Source organism: Halichoeres trimaculatus, unplaced genomic scaffold (genome assembly GCF_033239565.1).
Source record: "Halichoeres trimaculatus isolate MK-OKI-2021-1 unplaced genomic scaffold, fHalTri1.1 fHalTri1_scaffold_15, whole genome shotgun sequence".
Taxonomy (NCBI): domain Eukaryota; kingdom Metazoa; phylum Chordata; class Actinopteri; order Labriformes; family Labridae; genus Halichoeres; species Halichoeres trimaculatus.
In genome coordinates this window covers 17,353,513-17,376,078 of record NW_027437193.1, presented here as the reverse complement: position 1 = coordinate 17,376,078, position 22,566 = coordinate 17,353,513, and the positions used below count along the sequence as shown (strand labels likewise).

Genomic DNA, 22,566 nt, shown 5'->3' with positions numbered 1-22,566 from the left:
TTGATTCTTGCAATCAACGCCAAATAGATAGTCCTCACAGCACCTTAATTAATTACAATTTTAAGTCCTGCACACCCCTCTTACCCTTTTCTTGACAAACTTCAACATGTGGGATACCAATAAATATAATACATTCACTAACAAAACTAGTAAAGCATTCAGAGAGCGCAGACCTCCACCAAGCATATTGTGATTGTCAGGCAACACTTCAGTCCTACTTTAATGTTATACTCCCTTTCAGCAGACTGTTGCTACAGTTTGGTGTTAGTTGCAGGTTTGTATGATAATTTGTAACCTGACAGTGTGAAAAATTATGATGACCCAGTACATATTTCATATTCCAGATCTTAGTATCCAGAATATTGCCAGGATCTGGATCATACTTTTACATCTGTCATAAATTATGGCGACCTTGTCTTGAATTGTTTTGCAAAGCAATCCAACGATTTATTGTGGAGTTATATGGCCCTATCTCATAATGATAAAGAATCCTTAAAAAAAATCCTGGATCCAGACGGTGATCCGGATCACCTTCAATATTGAATCTCTTCTTCCTTATCCCATTTTGAACATTTCCTGAACATTTCATCAAGATCTGTTAGTTACTTTTTGAGTTGTGTTGTTCACAGACAAACAAACGGACAAACTCTCCCCCAAAACCTTCATAGCAACAGGGCCAATGCATTTAAACCTACACCTGTTCACAGATTTTGTCTCATTTACAGAAGTTTGGCAGCCCAAAAGCTGCACCATGTTCTTGAATAAGGCTCACAACATCCACTACTGCAAAATAACACACAAAAAATCATATTCAGTGTAAGACTTGAGGGAAAAACATGTTTGATACCTGTTTTTTAAGTGTTTGGTTTGGCACACCTTTGTTAACATCCCCAAGGTGAATCATTGAGGAATTCACTATAGGTGTTGTAAGACTTAAGTGAGAGGTTGAAAGTGAAATGAAGTGTACAAAGTGTTCTCAGAGATGCTTTTGTTTCATGCCAGTGTTCCGTGATTTACATAAAGCCTCTTTGTTATGTTTGGTGTGCCACAGTCGATGCATGGTTGCATGTTTACACTCCTAATGAAATGATCCATGTGCAAATCTCAAGACGGCAAAAAGCCTCAGGCAGTGTGTAAAATTAGAGATGAAGGGTTTTATCACATTAAGCTTTGGCAGCATGTTTGTGTATGTTATCGTCATCTAAAGCGAATCTACAGTGAATCACTTACGGTCTCATCCATAACTGATTGTGCAGTTTAGTTTCCACAAAGTGAGACGTGAAAATTTCACGGCAATCAGAGATAATGCACCCAGAGAAAATACATCACATCTCGTTACAGTGATGTATTCTGAGACATCTTAGACATTTGAAAAGTTAATTTGACGTTACAGATTCATGAACTGAGAGTTAGCGCTGACTAACAGACTGGTCTGATGGCTGACCAGCTGCTGGCTTGATAGCAGAGACTGCAAGACTGTCCAGCTGGAGCCTGAAGGATGCATCTAAAGCTTGGATGTGGAAAGGGAAGAGTTGTGGGAATAAAAGCGGCTTTTATGAAAGGTGTTATGAAGCAGTTTATGAGTTAATCTCGTCTTTAATCTTCTCTCAGCAGACAGATTATATTACAGAGTTTAGAAGGCATGTAATGAGCCAGAGACTCAGCTCAGCCACCAGATATGTTTCACAAAATAAGAAACATAACCACACAATCCACTGAAGAAAGAAAGTTTGGTGGCTTTTGTTTCGTTCTCAGTCAAAGTGAGATCAACATTTGCTAAAAGCCAGCATGCGTGTTTAAAGAAATGCTAAAGGGCAAAATGAGCTGCATGTCTGGATCTATTTTTGCCGCCACAGATGGACAGACAGTGCTAATGACTTCTTTGTTTCATCTGACAGCATCAACAACTCCACTGAGTGCTCAGAGGATCACTCAGTCCCCCTCCAGGTCAGCAAGCCACAGAATTTGTTCAACTGTGGGAGACGAATCAACAAACCCAGACATCCATCTCTTTGTTGAGATGTTATTAGACGTCACAGATGCTGCGCCGCTTTATTCCCTCTGAGGACAACCTTCTGTCGTGCCAGACATTCATTAATGTTTCCAACACCTCATGTCTGTCTGTTTGGGTTATTTATCAGCTTCAGAGTCTGCTAGAATAACAAAACAGAGCAGAGAGCTGCAAATTCATTTCCACATCCGTCGAAGATTGGTGGAAGTCATAGCTGGTTAACCACTCAAAGGGAAATTTCCAATATTTCTGACCTCTGTCCGACTGGAACCTCTTTCACACATGCGCTCAGATCCTGAAAATTTCAAGACTGTGTCCAGTGTGTTTACGAGAATTTCTGCTAACAAAGGTGGTCTAATCATTGTTTTCTACCACAGGAATACAAACCTCAGAACAATCACCTTTACCCTTCGACACAGTGCAGAAACATCCTCCTGCTATTATGGATGCATTTTTAAGGAAAAGTCCAGAAAACGTCAAGACTTCTGAAAATTGTCTGAACTTCATGTGTGAACAGGACTAAAGTGAAGAGTGAAATATTTAAAAAGAAAAACAAGCAGGTGTTTCCTTGGTCCTTTTGTCACTAAGGTGCAGTTAAGAACAGCAGCAGAATCTCTGCTCCTTGCTGAACTAGTGCTGCCGCATGACATTGTAAACAGACTTGGCAGCTTGTGTGTCTACTCTCTGCCTGGTTATGTTTGAAAAATGAACTATGCCTGAGTAAATGTTCAGCTGTGTTTATTTCAGCTTGAGCATGATGCCAAAAGCAACGCTACAGAGACCTTAAGCTGAAGCTGGCTGCACACAGTGCATCCTGGATCTACCAGGGTGGGTTAGCTCCAAATGCAGGAGAAGTAGACGTTTAGTGTGCAGTGAGTTACTATGGTTAAAGTGTCTGTCTCAGAGCTGACTGAAACTCTCTGCTCCTTTGTTTTGTGATCTTTTAGGTCTTGGTCTGACAGAGCAGGTCCAGCACAATCTTCATTTCAGATGAAGCTAAAGTTTTTGACATTTCGTCAAGATTCTGTAACAAAGTTCTGCTGTCACATCACAGCTCTACTTTTCTATTTAATCCTGTGATGGACAAATATAACCATGAGATGTGATTTGATATGATATGACACTTCAAAACATGACACATGTGATGCGATGTGATGTGATATCATTCAATAATATACAGTGCTTTTGGCAAACTTGTTCTCACAAAGCAGTTATAAAAAAAAGACCTTTTTGCAGGAAGTTGGTTTGAATTTACCTGATATTCTTCATTCTCATTTTGACCAGTGTTTCAGAATTTGCATCCCAGAGAATTTGTATGAATCAGACCCTTCTCAACACATGGGCGAGGTGGTTGGTTGGCCTGGTGCCCCCCTGCAAGTTTAGGGGTCCTCAAAGATTAGAAGAAAAAAAATAAAAAAAATATTTATTGTTTTTCATTCATTCATCTTATTTATTTATTTATTTTTTATTATATTATATTATATTATATTATATTATATTATATTATATTATATTATATTATATTATATTATATTATATTATATTTTTCAATAACTTTTAGTAATTTTTTTAAACATTTAATTTTATTTAATTTTATTTTTTATCTATGGTTATTGATAAAAGGCAGCATGCAAGGGGCCCCAGTGCACAGATTACTGCAGGGGCCTGTGATGTTCTTAAGTTGGCTCTGGTACAGATAACATAAATTATCAAAGAATAACATTGCCCTGTTATAGTGGGGAGGGGGGACTTGCGAATATAGCAATAAACAGTGAAAGTTTCATGCCTTCAGGCTAACAGGCCTTCTGATTTTCTGATTAAAGGGCCTTCTGACAGTAAGGTTGGCCTCAACAATATGACATGAGAGGACATGATTTGATAAGATAAGATAAGAGATGACTTAGTGGGATAAGGTACAAAGAAATAGGAAACAAGTCCACATGATATAATAGAATGGGGAAGAGACACGGTGTAATATGATACTATAAAAAATGATACGACATGACACTTCATGAGAAGACACGTCAGTCTGCACTAGGAAATAATGGAGCATGACACAACACAATCCTATACCATTTTTTGGCTCTCTTTAGATAACTTGGTTTTTAATTTAAATGCTGCACATACCCACCTCCTTTGTTAAAACCCAGTTTGTAGTCATAGATTTAAAAAAAAATGACAAAGAGATGTCCCCAAAAATATGAGCAAAATATTTAAAAAATTATCCATAACATATCAAGTCTGCATTAAACAACCCTTGTTGGAGAAAAAAAGTCTAAACGGTTTTCACTGTTATATTTTATGACAGTGAAAACAAGGATAACTTGAAGGATCAATGATAAAACTCTTGTACTTGCATACTTCTGTAAAGAAAACATTAAAATACACTCTGAAGGGACAAATTTTATTACCATGGTGGCATACATAGATACACTCAGATGTTCATCTTGCTGAATAATACAGAAAACCTGAGTGCTGAGTGCTAAAAAGACAGGTAAGAGAGAGAGGGAGGGAGGGCTTTAAATGGGGGTCAGGAACAGGTTGAGATTTCAGGGTCACAGAGCATGAGGGAAAAAGAGTGCAGAGAGGCTGAACATCAGAGTTAAAAGCAAATGGTTGTAACAAAAAGAAAGAGGACATGAATTTGTAGTTTATTATTCTTTCACTTTTAGTCTACTCCTTTCTTCTCTTTGATTCAGATGCTGTCAGAAACAAAAATAATCACGCAAACTCATTTTCCTCTTTAAATCAATACATTGTGTAACATGAAGAAAGGAAAAGGGGTTGTAAAACACTTTCAAGGCCATGGACAGAAGGGTGCTGTCTTAAAGATGAGCTGATACAGAAGTGATTGACAGACGTAAAACAAAACCATCAGGTGTCTCCTGACAAAAAATCTCAAAGTTCAGTTCAAACTGGACATCACTTTATCTCCACACCTCATTGTTAAATATTCTCTTTCTGTCTCCATCAGGACAAGGACTCCTGTCCCAAAGTGCTCTACAGCTCAACAACCAGGATGCCTATGCAGCAGCCGGTTACCACAGCAACCAGGGGCTGACACTCGGGGAGTCAGTTGGCGGTCGTGGCGGGCAGATTGGAGGAGCAGTTCACATCTACAACCAGGTATGCTAAATCCACACATTAACCTACTTTAACCTTTGAACCACGTCAGGTCAGGTCTGATGAAGTCAACACGTATGAGTGAAATCTGAGATATCATCATAGAAGTTTCCCAAAGCCTGTCTAATACTGTACATAAAGTATATTAGACTCATTCCATGGGGGCTGTTTTTGTCTTGTTGCAAGGTGTCATGTCACAAACTCTTAATGTATTAAGGAAAGACTTGTTTCAGGGTCACCCTGCTGGACGGGGCTTACATGTTAAAAGCAGATTTGGGATCATTGGACTAGAGTGTGAACATGTTTTACAGCTGAAAGCTGATAATTTATTCCTGAAAGTGTTGGACAAAATTTCTTCCTGTTAGAATCTATTGCTGTTCTTTGTGTGACATTTGTTTTGCTGCTTTCTCTGCCAGATTCTCCTGTTTGAGATTTTTATCTCTGTAAAAATGTTCCTAGATAAAAGGTATTTTATTTTCTGTGGCAGATATTAAGCACTGGGTTTGGGTTAGGGTTATAGAGGTATGAGTTAACCTTGCATAGTCACCATTAAGTCCTCTCAAGTAAGCCATATATCTGTGCTGTGATGAAACACACAAAGAGTCCATAGTGAGATGCTTGAAAGAGGTCAGAAAAGGCAGTGCAGGTGGGGAAGACTGTTAGGTGAGCCTGTATGCTCTACCTCCCCTAACTGCCTCATTTCAATGCAGGGAGGTTGTAGAAAGGATACAGGACTTAGAGGAGGAACCTGTAGAGAGTTGTAAGAGAGAGGACAGGGAAAGAAGAGCTTTGACAAGGCACCTGCCAGGGTTGGGCCTCAAACTCTACCTCCCTGCTGGTCTTACCCCCAATTTAATGAGGGAAGAGAGAGGAAAGGAGATGAACTGTTTTCTTTTCTCCGACTTCTCCTTTTGATGTTATTTCCCCATCTTTTTTTTCTCTACGTACTAATTTTGTGCTAGTTTGTCTGAAGTCTGTCTTTTGCCGACTCAGTCCACACACTTCCTCTTGAACAAATTTCAGCGTCTACATTGGGCTGACCCTGTATGGGCTGCCAGTTGCCAAATATAAAACAGATAACAGAGCGTTGAGTTGCTTACCTTTCTGAGTGTAGTTGTTGTTAAGGTTTTCAGAGACCAAGAATTCTATTTCCTCCTCTTATTTCAAATCAGACGATCAAAAATAGGGGAGACTGGGGACAGTTGCAACACTTTTTACATTACTCTCAGTTACTCAGAGAATATTTGGACTAGTCTCACCTACATCTGTCTGCTAAATGGCCATACCATTTAAAGATGGCTACATATAACATATTAATCAGAATATTTTTGAATAGAGGAATTCAGACGTAGCAATTGACCCCAAACCTGGGGACAGTTGCAACACAGATCAGGGATGGTTGCAACATATAAAAAAAAAAAAACATTAATTTTTCACTAATTATCCTCAGTGTTTTGTCTAAATGGGACAAATACTAATGTTATGACCCAGAGTGGGCTCAAATTCAATTTTTTTTTTCTGTACAGCTTTAAGGTATTTAATTTGTTTTGTTTTGTTTAAAACATGGGCCTACCTTGAGTCAATGTGCAGATATTACTGAAGCTATAAAACTCAATATTGCATTTAGGGACAAAAAGAATGGAATAATTTGCAACATTATTTTTTTAAGCAGTGCTTGCAAGATTATTTTTTTTTCTTGTGGAACCTGAACAATGTGGTGTGGCATATGTCAAAGGTCTTGGCCACTGCCCTCGCTGATTTGCCCTCAACTGTAATAATATCTGAGGCTTGTTCCAAAATACTGAGGGGAACCCCTCTGTTAGTGACTCTCTTCCTCACTCTTTGCATACTGAAAATAAACAGAATACAATTTCACTATTTAGATGATTCATTCACTCTATGACAAGTTTATATGACACATACAACATACAACAATAACTAATTGCTCATTTTTGCTTAATAAGTTATGTAGGAAATTATTCTGTTTATCATCAGTGTTAGTTTCTCCATATGATTGCCTGTTCTGTTCATCATGAGCAATAAAATATATTTATTTTGCCTATTTTGAACTAAAAATCTTAAAAAATATGGTTGTGTGGTCTCTTCTAATATGACTATCCTAATAGCATGGGGACAGTTGCAACAGTTGCAACTGTCCCCATGGTACCAGTCATGACAAAACGCCATGTGCTAGTTAGCCACATTGACATTGACACATGCTCACCATGTCATTTAACAGTCAACAAACAGTAATTCAAACTAGATAGGTTTGGATTCATTCATACATAAGGTCAGGACAGTATGACAAAAAAAACAGCTCATGAAAAAAGCTACTTTCATACCTCCAAAACAACTTTACTTGATAGAAGCAGGACCAGATGCTCAATATGGTCTCTCTCTTCTTGGTGGGTAGAGGGTCTAACTGAGCATGTGCAGTGTGAGTGTCATCACTCTAGCATGTTTTTGATTAGAGAAATAAGGCTTGTTGCAACCGTCCTTTGTTGCAACAGTCCCCAGTCTCCCCTACTTTTATCCATACTAAAGCATACACTGACTGTTAAATGCACTGCTGCTGTGCCAATGAGCCAAGCAACTGTCAATAAGTGTCATCAGCTGCTCCCACACAGTCCAACACATCAGAATGAGTCTTTTTTTATACCAAGGCTTTTGATTAATGGCAATCATATAAATGTCACCCACACGTTAGTGGATGCTTAATGAGACTGCAAACTTTGTTGGGTGACTTCTTTGAATCCAAGACATATTTCCAGAAGCTTTAAGATGATGAGGCTCTTTTTACTTCATCTTTATCTCTCTGTTTTCCTTAACAACTCCCTCCACCACTTACATTTCCTTTCACACTTTACTTTCTGTCTCTTTTCTCTCTTTATTTACACATCGTTCGTTCTACATGTTTGTATTCCCTCTGTTCTGATTTTACTTGTACTGACTTTGGCACTCGTTCCTGTTTTCCCTCTTCCTCTTTCCTCTTCTTGCTTCATTTTCATATTCACTATTACCATTCTGTCCCCCTCTGCCCCCCTCTCTATCCTCTCTATCCTCTCCAGGTGACATCCAGCCGTGCAGCTGCCCAGTTAGCAGGGACAGACTCCCCCTCTCAGTCCCAGAGAGACTCATTTGCCCAGCAGGTCCATGGCAGCGCCTTCTTACCCGCTGAGGGTGGATCTGCACCTGTTGGACCATCCATGTATTACTCCTGCGCCACTTTGCCTGCACAGGTACAAATCCCCCAGCAGATTACTTTGATGTTGAAGTTGTGGTCTGACAGATGCTCTCTCTTCCCCTCCCAGTAGTACACTATCCTTCACACTGCTGTAGCTCTGGAAAAAAAAAAGAAGTTTAAGAGCAACAATGGGCCTTTTTTATTGATTCTATCATTCCTAAGACATCTAGGGAGCACTTCAGCGTATCTCCAGGTTTCACATACCCACTGTGTGGCTCCCCAAAGTTAATTCACTGCTCCTTTGCAGAGGCAGAAAGCTATGACTCTGATTCATGACAAGCACAACTGAGCCTGGTGTCAAACCAGGGCTATGGCATGAAAAACAACAAGATATCCCAAATTCTAGCTGTACCCCTTCAAAATGTCAGTAACTGTGCATTTGATTGATTGATTTGTTTAATTTGTTCCTAACTGAAAAACCAGTGTAAAAGTTATTGAAACACAAGAGCGAACAAAATGGAACAAAAGAATTCCTCATTCTGAAATCAGTGATTAAAGATTTGCTTAACATTAAATTAACAAGCTTGCTTTTCTATTTAGTAGATTTAATCTGTTGAATAAGGGCCCGTGAAAAAAAAGTAAATATGTTGGGATGAGCTCAACAACTTAAGGTTTATAAAATTGTGACATTATGAAAATTTAAAGTTAATTGTTTTTAGAAAGTTTACCAATATGATAAGCTGTAGAAAGCAAAAATGAGATTTGAGGAAAATAGTCTCTGAGGAGGCAGAGGAGGAAATAGATCTGATCAACAGTTAAGGACTGGTCATTTGAGTTTTTGTGAAGGTTAATAGTGTGTGCCCCATTAATTCATTGCATGAATGTGTGCCTTTTAGAGACACCTCAAACTGACTGAATTTTGTTCAGAAGCTGTTACTTCACATATCCAAGGTTCCTGGTTTGAATCTGGGCCTTTCGGTGTGAAGTTTACTTTTACTTGCTGTGCCTGCCTTAGTTCACTCTTTGTACTCCTGTCTCTCCCTACAGTCAGAAAAAATGTCCATTAGGACAAATGACCTGAGGTGTTGGTGTTTAATGTCAGTCTACATGTTAGCCCTGTGATGTGGGGTTTTAGAAGGCTGTGTCAGACAAAAACATCTTGACATTAGCCAAAAAGAAACAAAATTTGTCTCCAAGTCCTCTGTGTCCTCTACTGTACTGCCTCTGTTGAGACCCAGATGCGATGATATGTACAAAAGGCAATCCTTCTTAAGTCTGGTTCATATTGTAGTGTGACTGCGGCTGTATAGGCAAGGGAAATGGCGCTGCATGGAACAAACCGTGCTTAAGTATGGCACCGTAAAGATGGCCAGTGTCGCCCTGATACCCCTTTTCCACCAAGCTGGTTCCAGGGCTGGTTCAGAGCTAGAGCCAGACTTAGCACCAGTTCTTTGGTTTTCCACAGACTAAGCACCAGTTGCTGGCTCTCAAAACTGGTGCTTGGCAAGCACCAACTTTTTGCTGGGCCAGCAGAAAGAACCACATTACATTACATCAGAGGCTACAGGCTTATGTCAGGGGGGCGTGATTATTGACCAACCCTAGCAGAGTAAAAACACAGAAGAGCAGCACTTTTAAAAAGACAAGTTTGGGGTTAGCAAAACAACAAAAGAAGAAGATAAGTTAAGGTTGGCCCCTGTAAGTGGAAAAGTAAACGGTTCTTAACTGGTTCGCTCTCGAACCAACTGCGAACCGGCTCTAGCACCAGCACTAGCACCAGTCCTGGAACCAGCTTGGTGGAAAAGGGGTATGAGAAACCCTTGTTACGGCTCCTGTCCAAAACACTTTGTTCTAGCTGCTGTCTCTTTAAGGCTCCCTGCTCCACAAACCCCCTCCCTCTGATTGGCCAGCCCTCTGTCGAAGGCAGAGCTATTGGCAGACTTTGGTATTTAAGGCTCTGCTTTCCAACGTGTCTTTAACCAGTTGTGATGACTTAATTATTTCAGGGAGTCTTGTGAAGATCTTGTGCTATTTTGAAAATGGACAATTTGATCAGTTTACAGACATATTCAGAAATTTCTGCAACGTATGAATATGTCGAGGTTTGATAAACAGCACACGTTTAGTCTGAACAACCATACAGCTGAAAAGGTTTTCTGATTGTGTCTGTCTTCTTTAAGACAGATTTGATGGATTTTAACACACTTGTTGTTGTTGTTGTTTGTAGCCTGGTTATAAGACAGAATGTGATGGATGCATCCCATTTACAGACAGCTCATGTTTATTCAGTGTTTATTCCCCTGCATCTCCTTTCTCTGTGGAGCCTCCACTTTTAAATAAAGGGACAAAAATATTGTACTACACAAAGAGAAGAAGCTAGCCTGGAAGGATTTCTTTATTCCCGTTCACTGACTTTTCAAAGAAGGAAATTATGCACAATCCTGAGAACAAAATGCCAGGGGGAGTAGACAGCCCACTGCAGAGGAAAAAAGAAGACATCTTATTATGACAGAGTTTCTTGGCTTGTTCTCAGCCTTTGGCCATGGCTAGCTTGATCAATCAATGAGACTGTTCACTAAAAAGCTAGTAGTCCAGCAGATTATGAGCCTCCATGTATCCTGCCTCCAGGAAAGAACTTATTTTTAGCTGTGTTGACAAAAAAAAAATCTGTGAACTAAATTAATCCTGCTGGAGTTTTGTGTACTGACCAAACAAAGTGAACTCAACCTCACAGATATTAATTTTGACCTGGATTACTTTAAACCTCTCCACTCTTTTGGCTGAGCTACCCTACCTTCAAAGAAAGAATCTAATTTGTAGCCGGTTGAGGCTTTATGAACCACAAACATTGGACAGCTCTGTGCAAACTGCTCTGGTGGTCAAACTGTGCTGACGCCTCATTTTGCGTTTAATGCTATCATGGTGGCAATTGAAGAAATAGCTTTTCTTGCATCTTCTTTGCAATTAGTTTTTACAAATGGTTTCTGCAAGCAGGTACATGAACGCTCGGGTCAGCAGAGCAGCCACACTGGAGTATTTAATGCTGGCCTTTGGTGGTGATTTATTTTGTTATTGCTTCTTTAGCTGCTTTAAATTCTGGGCTCTGAATAAATGATTTTAAAAATGCTGTGTAATCCTTCCTTTGAATTTGTTCAAACAGATGTACTGCCGTGATTCAAGCGTATCAAAAAAAAATCTGCAGCATCCGCACTTCAACAAATCTGGCCCAGGCTTGTCTATTTTAATGAAGTCTTTAAAAGCATACCTTTAGTTCTTTTACTGCAAGACTTGGAAAATATTTCCTCATCTCTTTTCTTCAGTTGGAACAAATTGGGAATGAATGTGAAAAATTGGGAAGGAACTTAATTTGGCGGCTCATTTGCCCGCAGTAACATTTCAAGTTCATTTGGTTCTAAAAGTTCAGTCATCCCTTCGTGTTTGGTCTGATGGCTCCGAGCTCTTCATCAGGATGTTATCGCAGATTAGAGTCTCTGCTCTCTGGTTATCCTGCTCCAGGGGGAGTTGTTCATCTCTCTGAAAATAATGATAGGAGTAAGAAGAAAAGATGAATATTTAAAGTGAGTGACATCCTCCTTTAATGAAGTACATCGCTTCTGTTACAGCGTGTGAGCTCCCCTCAGCAGGCCGTGGGATCTCCTACCAAGCTGCAGCGCCTTGGATCAGCGTCCTCTGACATGCCCAGCTACGCCACGCTGCAGAGGGTGTCCTCGCCTAAACACTCGCCCAGCCGACTTGCCAAGTCCTACAGGTCAGTCCAAATGCTATGTGTCAAAGAGAAAGACTTATTCATAGAGATAAAGTGAACAGGGTTTCACCAGGTGGTTACATCTCTACGCAACATCTGTTTGATGTAATTGCCTCATCTTTATTTACTCAAGTCATCTTTGCTCCTAACGCTCTGCTGCTGTAGCATTGTACTTATTTGATCTTTATATGACAAGATCAAAATACCCTCAAGTGAAAGTAGTGCCATAAAATGCAGTAAAATAGTACAAATAAATAAACAACACTCCTGTTAATTACTTGGTAACTTGATAAACATTAATTGATAAGCATCTTAGTTTTTGCATTTGTTGAAGTTTTGAATGACTTGGATTTCATTCTTTATGTATCCAGTTTAGACATTTCTTTGGCATTAACGTGGCTTTTATTTAAAACAAAAAATATATATTTTTTCCCCACCTGACTTCACAGCAGACAAACAAAAATCTTTGTTATAGATGTGCACAACTTGTTGTCTTTTAGTCGTTGATGAAGAACCTGAAGCACAGTTTTGATTGTGCAATCAAACCCCACAGAGTTAAACTCTTATTAAAGGAGCAGATTGCTGGTGGGCCAGTCAGTGTAAACTCCCGCTGTGTAGCCAAATGTTCTTCAAAGTCACAAAACTTCATCTGAAATTCTTGTGGAGATCCCAAGGTCCCCAAAGATATTAGAAGAAAGTTAAATGTGTCTGAGAAATTTGGCTTGTTGTATGCAAAGTGTCAATCGTTTAGTTGCGATTTCCTGTTTCTGCCCACACAGAAATCACCCCAAGTGAATAGATCCTTGCATTGTTAGAGGCAGACTCTGTTAAATTCAACTCCATAAACTGTTTGAACAGGCAGCAAGTAGTTTTCTTTGCATTCAGTAAAGTCAAGTTCTTTTTGTTATTTAAATCTATTTTACAATACAAGTGAGTAGAGAAGAAATCAGTCCTTCAGAAATTGCAAGGAAAGTCTGTCATCTGAATATCTTGCTCTGTCCTCTCTTCTTATCCTGCAGCACCTCATCACCCATCAACATGGTGGCCTCTGGTGCTGCTGGCTCCTCCTCCCCACTCCCCATGGCGGCCTCCCCCGGTGGAAACCACTCCTCGTCGCCCATCCACCAGCTGAGCTCGGTGGTGGGCAGCTACGCCACTCTGTCACCCACCAAGAGAATGCTGCATCACATCGGGGCAGATACTTACAAGATCTCCCATGAGCTGTACGCCAACGCAACCCTGCAAAGGCCTGGAAGCCTGGCAGGAAGAGGTCAGGACTGCTTTATTTTACACTGTAGTTTTGTGAGATGTTGTGTCACTGTGACCAGATTCAGATTTCTGTTGGATTTTTACAGAGGAGTTACTTCACAAGCACTCTCATAGACTGTGTCATTGCTGCGATTAATTTCTTTTTTTTACCATTATATAATCTGTTCTGTGGTGTTATGAATTTTTACTTTGCTTCAGGCTCCAATATCAGGTTTGTTAGGAAGAGTCATGATGTTAATTCACGATAGTTGAGCTCATATGAGCCCATCTCTCATGCCTGTCTAATTGGTATTCATCAGCAGGATTGAAAAGAAAACACATGATCAGATATCTGATTAAATTTGCCAGAGGTTTGATCCAAAATTTATTACATTATAAATGTTCTCATGAATTTTTCAAACAATTTTTAAATTAGATTGAGTGTCTCTCCCAAAAAGTAGCTTGAAGTGCCAGACGTTCCCTTTGTTCCTGGCTCTAAGGAATGGATTGGTGGTTTTTAAATGTTTGTTTGATGAACTTGGAATAAAACAGATTTGAGTGGGGAACCATTTTAGCTCACTTGGTAGATCAGACGCCTCATATGGAGGCTGTAGTCCTTCCTATACAGGTCAGAGGATCACCGTCTGATCACAGCAGTAACTACTGCCCCCCGTAGCTTCTCTCAAGCTGCCCTATCAAAATAATAATTGTTATTATAATAAAAAAAATAGTTTTGTTGTCAGTAATGATAATAACAAGAAAGCCAAGTATTAAAATCAACCAAATACAACTTATTTATAACTGTTGCTTGGTTTTGATCTCAAGTAGTGAAAAGCTTATTTTTAAACTTTGTTGGCAAACATACAACGCACACATTGGCCAGAAACACACACACAAGCTCAATCAGCTTCCTGAAGAAATGCACAAATAGAGGGATTTGAGTGTGAGGTTTCAGACAAGCAGTCCCAACCTCAATGACTGTCACCTTAACGGTGCCCAAGAAGTGAGCTGGTTCCCCACAGACTGAGCTTTTGTACCCTTTACCCCGACATGATATGAACAATGATTTGATGATATGGAATAACGTATGATAAGCATTTCTTGTTAGATAAACCAAATTACAAACCAAACACTTGACAATAGCAATGTTTTAATAGACGCCATGTTTTTACACATAACATGACAATGGCTTGATAATATAGTGGAGAAAGAATTTGACTACTTCCCACTTATAGAATAGAGTAGAATAGAATAGAACTTTATTGTTATTGTAACAAGTTCAACGAAATTAAAGACATAGCAGCAATCAAGAAAACAAAGTAAGAAAGTGTATAGAAAGTGCAAAAAGGTCCACAAGAAAATAGATGACGACAGCCCAGCCACCACTCTCCAGCCCAGCCAGTCTCCACCTCCAAAGGGTCCAGGACTGAGCTTCTTCAGCAGTCTGTTCAGTCTCTGTCTCCTGGATCCTGTCTGCCCACAGCAGGCGAAGCTCCTTCAATGTGGCACCGGCGACCGTTCTCAGCTCCGTCAGCCGCAGACCAGGCCTTACACCAGTTAGCATTGACATGCTACAGGCTGCTAACAGCTGAGTTCACATGTAAACAATGCAGCCACGGTTACGTGTAAGATCTCCAGAGAAACACAGGAGAAAAAGTAGTAAAAAAATCACTGAAGCCACAAAAAGTTTGGTGTCCATGACCAACAAATGAACCATACAAAGTAGTGATCCACTCCAAATACAAAGATTACGAAAAAAGAGATGAAAAAATTACAAGAAATGGACAAAGCAGAAAGAGAGAAGAGCGCCTGGCAACACATTGATAAAGCAAGGCAAAATTGTAATGATGGCTCTAAGCTGGAATTTTTTTTTTTAACTAATTTATTTTTGTGTTGTTATGCTAAAACAAAGTTGGTACACCAATGTGTCAAAACAATGCAATTTTGTGAAAACAACAATAAATTTGTTTTCCTAGAAGTAAATTGAGTGAATTGATAACTCTTCCCTAATTAATTTTCTGGGACTGTTTAAATTCTGTCGCTGTAGTTTCAAGTTGTTCTGTTTTTCATAATTATCACAAATACACAGAATGGTAGATGTAAACAAGAAGGCTCAGAGATGTTTTAAAAAGAACATTTTCATAAACCCTTATGAAAAAGAAAACCTCCCACCATGAAGGAAAGAAGAGGCCAAGACACTTTCATATCTAACTTTTTCCCATAGTGAGGAATAAGTTTAACAGCTGATGAGTGTAAACAACAGGCTTGAGTAAAAAGGTCATGGAATCACACTCCATCAGCCTTTTTTGTTGGAGACTTTAATGCGGAGTAATATGGTCTTTTGACAGTTATACATGAGAATTCTGACTTCTAAACCATTGTGAATATGTGTGATTGTTCAGCATTTCACACTCTGCGATCCTCAAGAATCACTCATCTCTATCTCTTCTGTGATTTTAGGCTCCAGAGGTTCGTACAGCAGCCAGCACAGCCACCTGGGCTCTGAACTCCGACCCCTGCAGTCCCCTGAACACCACATCGACCCCATCTACGAGGACCGAGTCTACACTAAACCTAACCTTAGAGGACAAGGTGAGCTGAGGGGGATAAACAGGCTGCAGGAATAAATACAGTAGCTGAAGGGTTATTTATTTCAGGTGAAGAGAGGGATCACAGATCTATCTCAGAGGGCTGGGGGAGTAGATCCTGAGCAGAGAGCAAACATTTCATGCACTGTTTCACTTAAAGGGTTCACACTATTGTCACCAATCATCACTAACAGCAGGATGGTTTTACAACTGAAGTATCCAAATCAGTGTTAGAGATGGTCTGTTGGAGACAAAGTGATGTGGAAGGCAGGAAATAAGAAGAAAGGAAAGATGATTTTGGTGGAAAGTGAGACCATGTTTGAAGAAGCCAAAAGTTATAAATAGCTGCAGCAGCACCTGGACCGTCTATATTTAAAAACCAGCGAGAGGAAGCAGACGTCACATGATGCTCTGAAAAAAGTGATGGTTCAAAGTCAAACTGTCCGGCATGCTGAAAGATATAACAAAAGAAGAAAACAGAGTTTAATATGAGAGAAGTGTGATTTTAAAGTGTTGTTTCTGCTGTGGACACAAGAGAGACTTTCTTGTCCCATCTGATTACTTTGCACTGTTTACCAAATCAGGTGGGCAAATCCAATTGGGGTCTCAATGGCAATTTGTCTCCCAGTCACAGTCTGTTAACTAATTAGTTTTCTAGGCTGAGAATTAATCTCAATTAATCCCATGGGCGTGAGCTCGGGCGCTTTGAAATCAAAGCAAATCAACCGTGTCCTAAAATGATGTCGACGCTACACCGCTGGTTCGGTCATCAGAACCAAAAATGTTGTCACATGGAGAGACCCACACAGGCAGGAGATATAAAGGAGAAAAATCCAGAAGATTTTCTCCAGTATGACAGAGTTACTCCAATAATTAGGAGATTTGAGGTCATTTTTGTCGCGCTGCCTCACCTCTCGCTCTGATAAGCTACTTTGATGCATGGAGAGAACTCAATCTTCACCTACAGCTGCGAGTCTCAGGATCTGAGTCACGACAGCATCACTCCGTCAAATTCTCTCTCTTCTTTTCTTTTTAAATTTAGTATCTGCTCTGTAATTATTTTTTCCTTTTTTGTGTGAATCAAAGTAGTTGTTGGAGCCTGCCTGTGCTTCAAGGTCAGTTCAAATAGTTTCAAGATAATAAAGAGAGTTGGAAACAAGCAGACAACACTTTACACTCCACTTCACATCACAGGTGAATTTCCCCAGGCCTTGTGAGGGTCCCTGCTGTTCTACAGCACACACACACACACACACTTATGCACACACTGACCCAGCTCACCTCCCTCTGAGCGTGCCACTGTAAGTGCGTTGACTACCATGCCCAAGTGGTTTTTGAAATGCTGTTAAACAAGAAAACAATTCAGTTCTCAGTTTGAGTCTGACAGAGGACATCTGTAGGGTTCAGGTTTTATGAAGTTCTCATGTTGACCCGTATAGGGCTAGATTATATGACAATTTTTTTCAGATCAAACTAAAGATGCAATGAAATTTACAATGTATTTTTTTCAATCTTAATAATAATAATAATAATAATAATAATAATAATAATAATAATAATAATAATAATAATAATGATAATAATAATAATAGTAATAATAATAATAATAATAATAAAAATCGGTTTACATGTCAATTTCTGCAGCTGAGTCAGAAAATCTTTGCTAGATACTGTAGCTGTATGGGTATTATATATATTTATATAAAAAGCAATAAGTAATGCATGTCTCTGTCTATCTGTAGCAATGAGGTGTAAAAAATGCTTGCGCTAAAGTTGGCTACTTATTATCAGGCATTTGTGGTTTGAAGTGATCGTTTGCTTCCTGTAGACGAACACCTGTCTACCACTTGGCCGCATGCTCCTGTTTAAGAAGTCGAAATAACTAGAATCGTGTCGCTGCCTTCTAGAAAACTTTGCAGCTGACTGTTTTTTTCAAGGTCTGACAAAAAAACAAACCATCCCCAAATAACTGACCAGACTGTGGCGCTGTCATTTTTTGGGAAATTAAAGCCCCTTTTCCACCAAGCAGTTCAGTAGGGCACACATTTGTGGCGTTCCTTATTGACTCCTGGGACAGGTCCCCAAATTAAAGACACCCTTAGACCCTCCTGATAGGCCTGTCATTCTGTCCCAGAGGAAACCAGCCTTGCCCAAGCCACGCAGGAGGCAGAATGTATTTTCAGTGGGCTTATCGAGAAGACAGGACAGAGTGAGGGACAGGTAACTAGGAAAGAGACTAGGAAAAGTTGTGCAGAAAAGGGCAACAGGTTGGATTAGACCTCTGGTTAATATTAACTACTATAGCCTCTGTCCACAGGGGGCGCTTCTCAAACACTAGGCCAAACAAGCGCACCAACCTTTTAAGTTGTACATTCATGTGCTGCCTGTGGTGTCAGTCATTTTTTTTTCTCTGTTTGCTTTCACTGTTTGATCGTCTGTTTTTGTTCAAATCAAACTTTTGTTTTTCTTTCATTTGAAGTCCTCTACCTGTGGAGTTGTAAGTTTTAAATCTGTCAGCTCTGTTCTTTAATTATTGTTTTCTGTTGTAACTTTTTTTCTTCCTTTTCTTTTTTTTTTTCTTCTGTTCTGTTTCCATTGATGGTGTTGTTGCTTTTGCCCATCCTGTTTGTGTATGTGTGTGTGTGGACGTGCCTCCTTGTGTTGGTACATGTCTTTGCTCTCTTCTTCCTTTACTCCCTTGCCTTTCTTGGGCCACATCAAACCCAGTGGTGAACCAGTTATACCAAGAGGTCCTCAACTATCTGCTTTTTCCCTACGCTCCTCTTCCTGCTTTAGCCCCGTCCTCCCCTGGTGTCGACCCAATCCCCTTGCAGCGAACGGGAAGCCAGAGTGCTACAGCCACATTTCAGAGAGGCAGCTTCGCCACAGGAAGCGGGGCTGCTGACTACGCCAACCCGTACCGCACTCTGCAGTTTTGCCCGTCCACAGAGTCGCCTTACAGCAAGTCGGGCACCACCCTGCCTCCTGAAGCTGCCCTGGGCCGGTCCCCTTCTGTGGACAGCATCCAAAAGGACCCAAGGTGAGGAAGAACTAGACTTGTGTATTGAAACCAGCTTTGGCTTGTTGATGAAGCCCTCTGTACTGCTCCCTTTCCACTTTCACTGATCTTACTGAGGGCCAGATTCACCAAAGTCAGTATATCAATAAAAAAAATGTGAAAAGGGTCAACAGCGTCAGCTTTAAAGCCTCTGAAAACCTGGCTAAAGATGTGAAAAAAGGAGTCTTACCAATCTCTGAGATTTCAGAAGAAATACCTTAAAGTCATGAGAAAAGCCAGGGTGAATAAAACCAGCTCATGCATACCTTTCTGAAGACTGAGGAGGCAGTAAGCCATATCTTATTGGCACTGATCTGTATCGGCACATGGCACAGTCGGTGTAGTGCACCCCCTAACATAATATTTAAATCAACGCAGTCAGAAGTAGAGGAGGAGGAAGCACAAGTCCTGCAGTATGAAAATATTAACTTTAGGTGGTCAACACCTTGGATATCAGGAGCTGTGTCCCACATGCGGGGCTGCTTCTCTGGAAATAAGCTACCAAAGACAAATTACAGCAGCGTGTTGAAGACTGTCTGATAGGATGCATCAAGTCACATCTCTGTAGTCCAACATAACCTGTCATTCTTTGTGCACCAATTAAAAAAAAAGATGGCAGACCCTAAAGCAGTTGAGCAATGCGACTTTGTAAATGAGCACGTAGTTTCAATCCTTTGACTTAGCATGTGCTACAGATGGTTAGAAACAGAAAGATATATTGAAACTTGGAATTACCTGTGAAATATTGATGGTGATTAAAATTATATGATGCTAGCTTTGTTGGTGTGTTAGCTAGCTAGCAATAGGGCAGTTCTGGAATAATGGCAGGTACAGCTGGTGTTGTGAACAGAAAAGTCTCTGTACACCAGAATGTCTTACTTCCTTTCCTTATGTCCTTATGCATATTACGCAAACGGGGTCATTAGTCAATACGTACTTTTATTTAAGGCCCATTTTTAGCATTAGCCTCATGCACGGCTGCCAAAAAGTTATCCAATTCAGGTGCAGAATCTCATATTTCCAATGAACTTCCTGGAAAACTCCAACAAATTCAAATTGTGCATGCGTACTCTGCATAAACATCGATAAGATAAAAGAAATTGTGTCTCCTGGATATAAATTTTGACATTTTCATACTTTTCCAAAGGATTAATTCAGTGCGTCAATATCCCTTCTTTTCCTCATATTTTGTCTTAAACAGTTACACTTGAGCAGGATGTCTGTAATTTTGAATGAAGACTGTCAGTGAGTTCAGCAATGTCAAGATTCTGCGCAAATGTGTAGCACATCAAGTTTAATTGATTTATTCACCCAATTGCCAGAAAGCTACAAAGATTTAGCGCTCAGTGAACGGATTAATCCGTTACCCACAACCAATTTTTTCAGACTCATGCCATCTTCCCCTGCTGGGCACTTTTCCTAAAGTCAACCAGCACTTTACAATATTTATCTGCTAGATAGTTTATTAAGGTTCTTCAGAAGCCTAACTATGACTTGATAAGTCAAGAAACAGCTACAGACTTCCTCTCTGCATTTTAAAGGGATAGGTCAGTTTTTTTGAAGTGGGGTTGTATGAGCTCTATGTGACCACTAAGGACATTAGATACAGTAGAAAGTTGTCTCCTCTCCCTCAGTAAGACACAAACTGTAATCGATGGTGACGAGGAGATAGGCGCTAACAGGGAGGGACGGTACCAAATTCAAAGGCTATTTTCTCTGCCTACAAGAACTAAAATCAAAAAGTAATACCACAGTTTAAGAGTACGCTACATAAAATATTTTTTAAGTGCATTAAGTCTTCGGAAATATAAACATTTATCTGGACCTAACTAACTGGTTATGTGTCCTTCTGCGTCCCCCCTCCTCCTTTCAGCTGTAGGGAATGTAAACAAGCTATGCTTCGGGCACCAGTTGTAGCCTCGTGTAAGTTTGATCAAGTATCGTAATTCTTTTGTTTGTACTCTAAGGATTGTGAGGCAGCGTGGGAAATTCAAAATGAGTGACTATGACAGCGACGATGAAGTTCCATTCACTTTGGAACCAAAAGGATACCTGTATGAACCGGAGCACACAGAGCTGCTACAGATGGAGACTGAAAGGAATACAGAGGAAACATCCACAGGCCGTGTCTGTGGATGTTTCCTCTGTATTCCTTTCAGTCACCATCTGTAGCAGCTCTTCTTCTGTGTACTCAATGACAGTGGTCATTGTAATACAAAGGAAACAGTTTATTGTATGGATAAAAGAGGAACTAAATGTAGCCTTATACACCGAATGTTTCGGCAAAAGTTACAAAATCTCACAAATTCAAACCCAAAAGTTGGAAAGCAAATAGAGGTGGAACTACTTATCTCAAAGTAGATTCAAAATGAGTTTCTAATCCTTTTGAAATGCTACTATCATGCTCCTGACCTGTAGTTAGAGGGAAAGAGTGGTTAGTGTTTCCAGAGGCTTTAACAGTGGAGAAAAGCTTAATTGCACCCTGAGCATCACAGTAGTAATGTGGTGACACAAAACAGTTTGTTTCACCTCGGCAGATAATTGACTGTCAGGATTTGACAGTTCAGTGCTGCAGGGCTGGCTGAATCTGGGCTTTAGTATGAGACACACATCACGCCACATCTTTCACTGTCCTCTGGTTTGCCTACTGATTGGACCCGTTCACACTGCCATACGAGTGCCTGCACACACCTCTAGGCCAGATTTAAAAGTTTGACACAGCTGTTAGAGAGTAAGTGCCCCTCTGTCAGTGACACTCAGTTACACTCTGTGCAGAAGGTAGACACAGGTTTTGTGAAAAGTACACAAAGTCTGCTTTTAGTGCTACAAGAGCTCGGTGTACGAGTGTGGGCGTGTGAGAGTGAGGACGAGAAAGACACTGACAGATAACAATGGCTAACAGAGAGAGACAGCTTAATAGATGTTTTATCAGTCTTTTGTCCCACTTACATCAGGTCTCAGGTACTATTCTTATTGTGTCTCAGGTTTTTTCCTTGTTAGCTTTTTCTCTTTGACTAATGACTGCACAGACGTGGTGCCATGAAAAGAAGCTGCCTAATTAATGCTGAGGTATCTCCCTTTGTGACATTTCAGCTCAGGTGTTAAGCAGGAAGTATTCAGCTTAGATATTTATGTAATTTTTCAACAGTCTTTTATTTTTAATGAGTGAGCCACTTTCTGCTAAAATGCTCATTAACATTTGGAAGCTTAAGAGCGTTCCTCTGAGTTGTCAGGACGGGTGACTGTTGTTGATGCCATTGCTTTGTGCTCCACTCATTCGTCTGAGTGTTTTTTTCTCTTTGCACATCACACTCACATTGTCTGTTCAATCTGTAGCTCCAGCTTCATTGTTACACATCTGCATTGCCACATGTGAAGGACTGACTTGTGATGCATGACATTTTGCTTATTCTTCACGACACGCACAACCAGACATCAGTTTATGCACGGACTAAACAAGGCAGTGCCGTCTGTGTAGCTTGTTGACCATGTTGTGTTAAAGGGAGGGTCCGCTAAGATGATAATTTCACGATTTATCTGATCCATCAGAGCTGAAAGTCTTTTTCTTATCTTGAACTTCTTAGTAAA

General features: G+C 40.1%; 1 protein-coding gene across 6 annotated transcripts in view; it reads left to right on the top strand.

Annotated features, from left to right (window-relative positions):
• The window catches only part of ctnnd2b (catenin (cadherin-associated protein), delta 2b), a 215,625-nt gene that overhangs the window by 132,711 nt on the left and 60,348 nt on the right, over positions 1-22,566 (top strand). For all 6 annotated transcript variants that reach the window (XM_074688273.1, XM_074688270.1, XM_074688268.1 and 3 more), the window contains 6 exons: positions 4,986-5,137; positions 8,203-8,373; positions 11,942-12,087; positions 13,104-13,354; positions 15,793-15,924; positions 18,717-18,960. In XM_074688273.1, the coding sequence (XP_074544374.1) occupies positions 4,986-5,137; positions 8,203-8,373; positions 11,942-12,087; positions 13,104-13,354; positions 15,793-15,924; positions 18,717-18,960 (1,096 nt within the window). The remainder of the gene's footprint in view (positions 1-4,985; positions 5,138-8,202; positions 8,374-11,941; positions 12,088-13,103; positions 13,355-15,792; positions 15,925-18,716; positions 18,961-22,566) is intronic.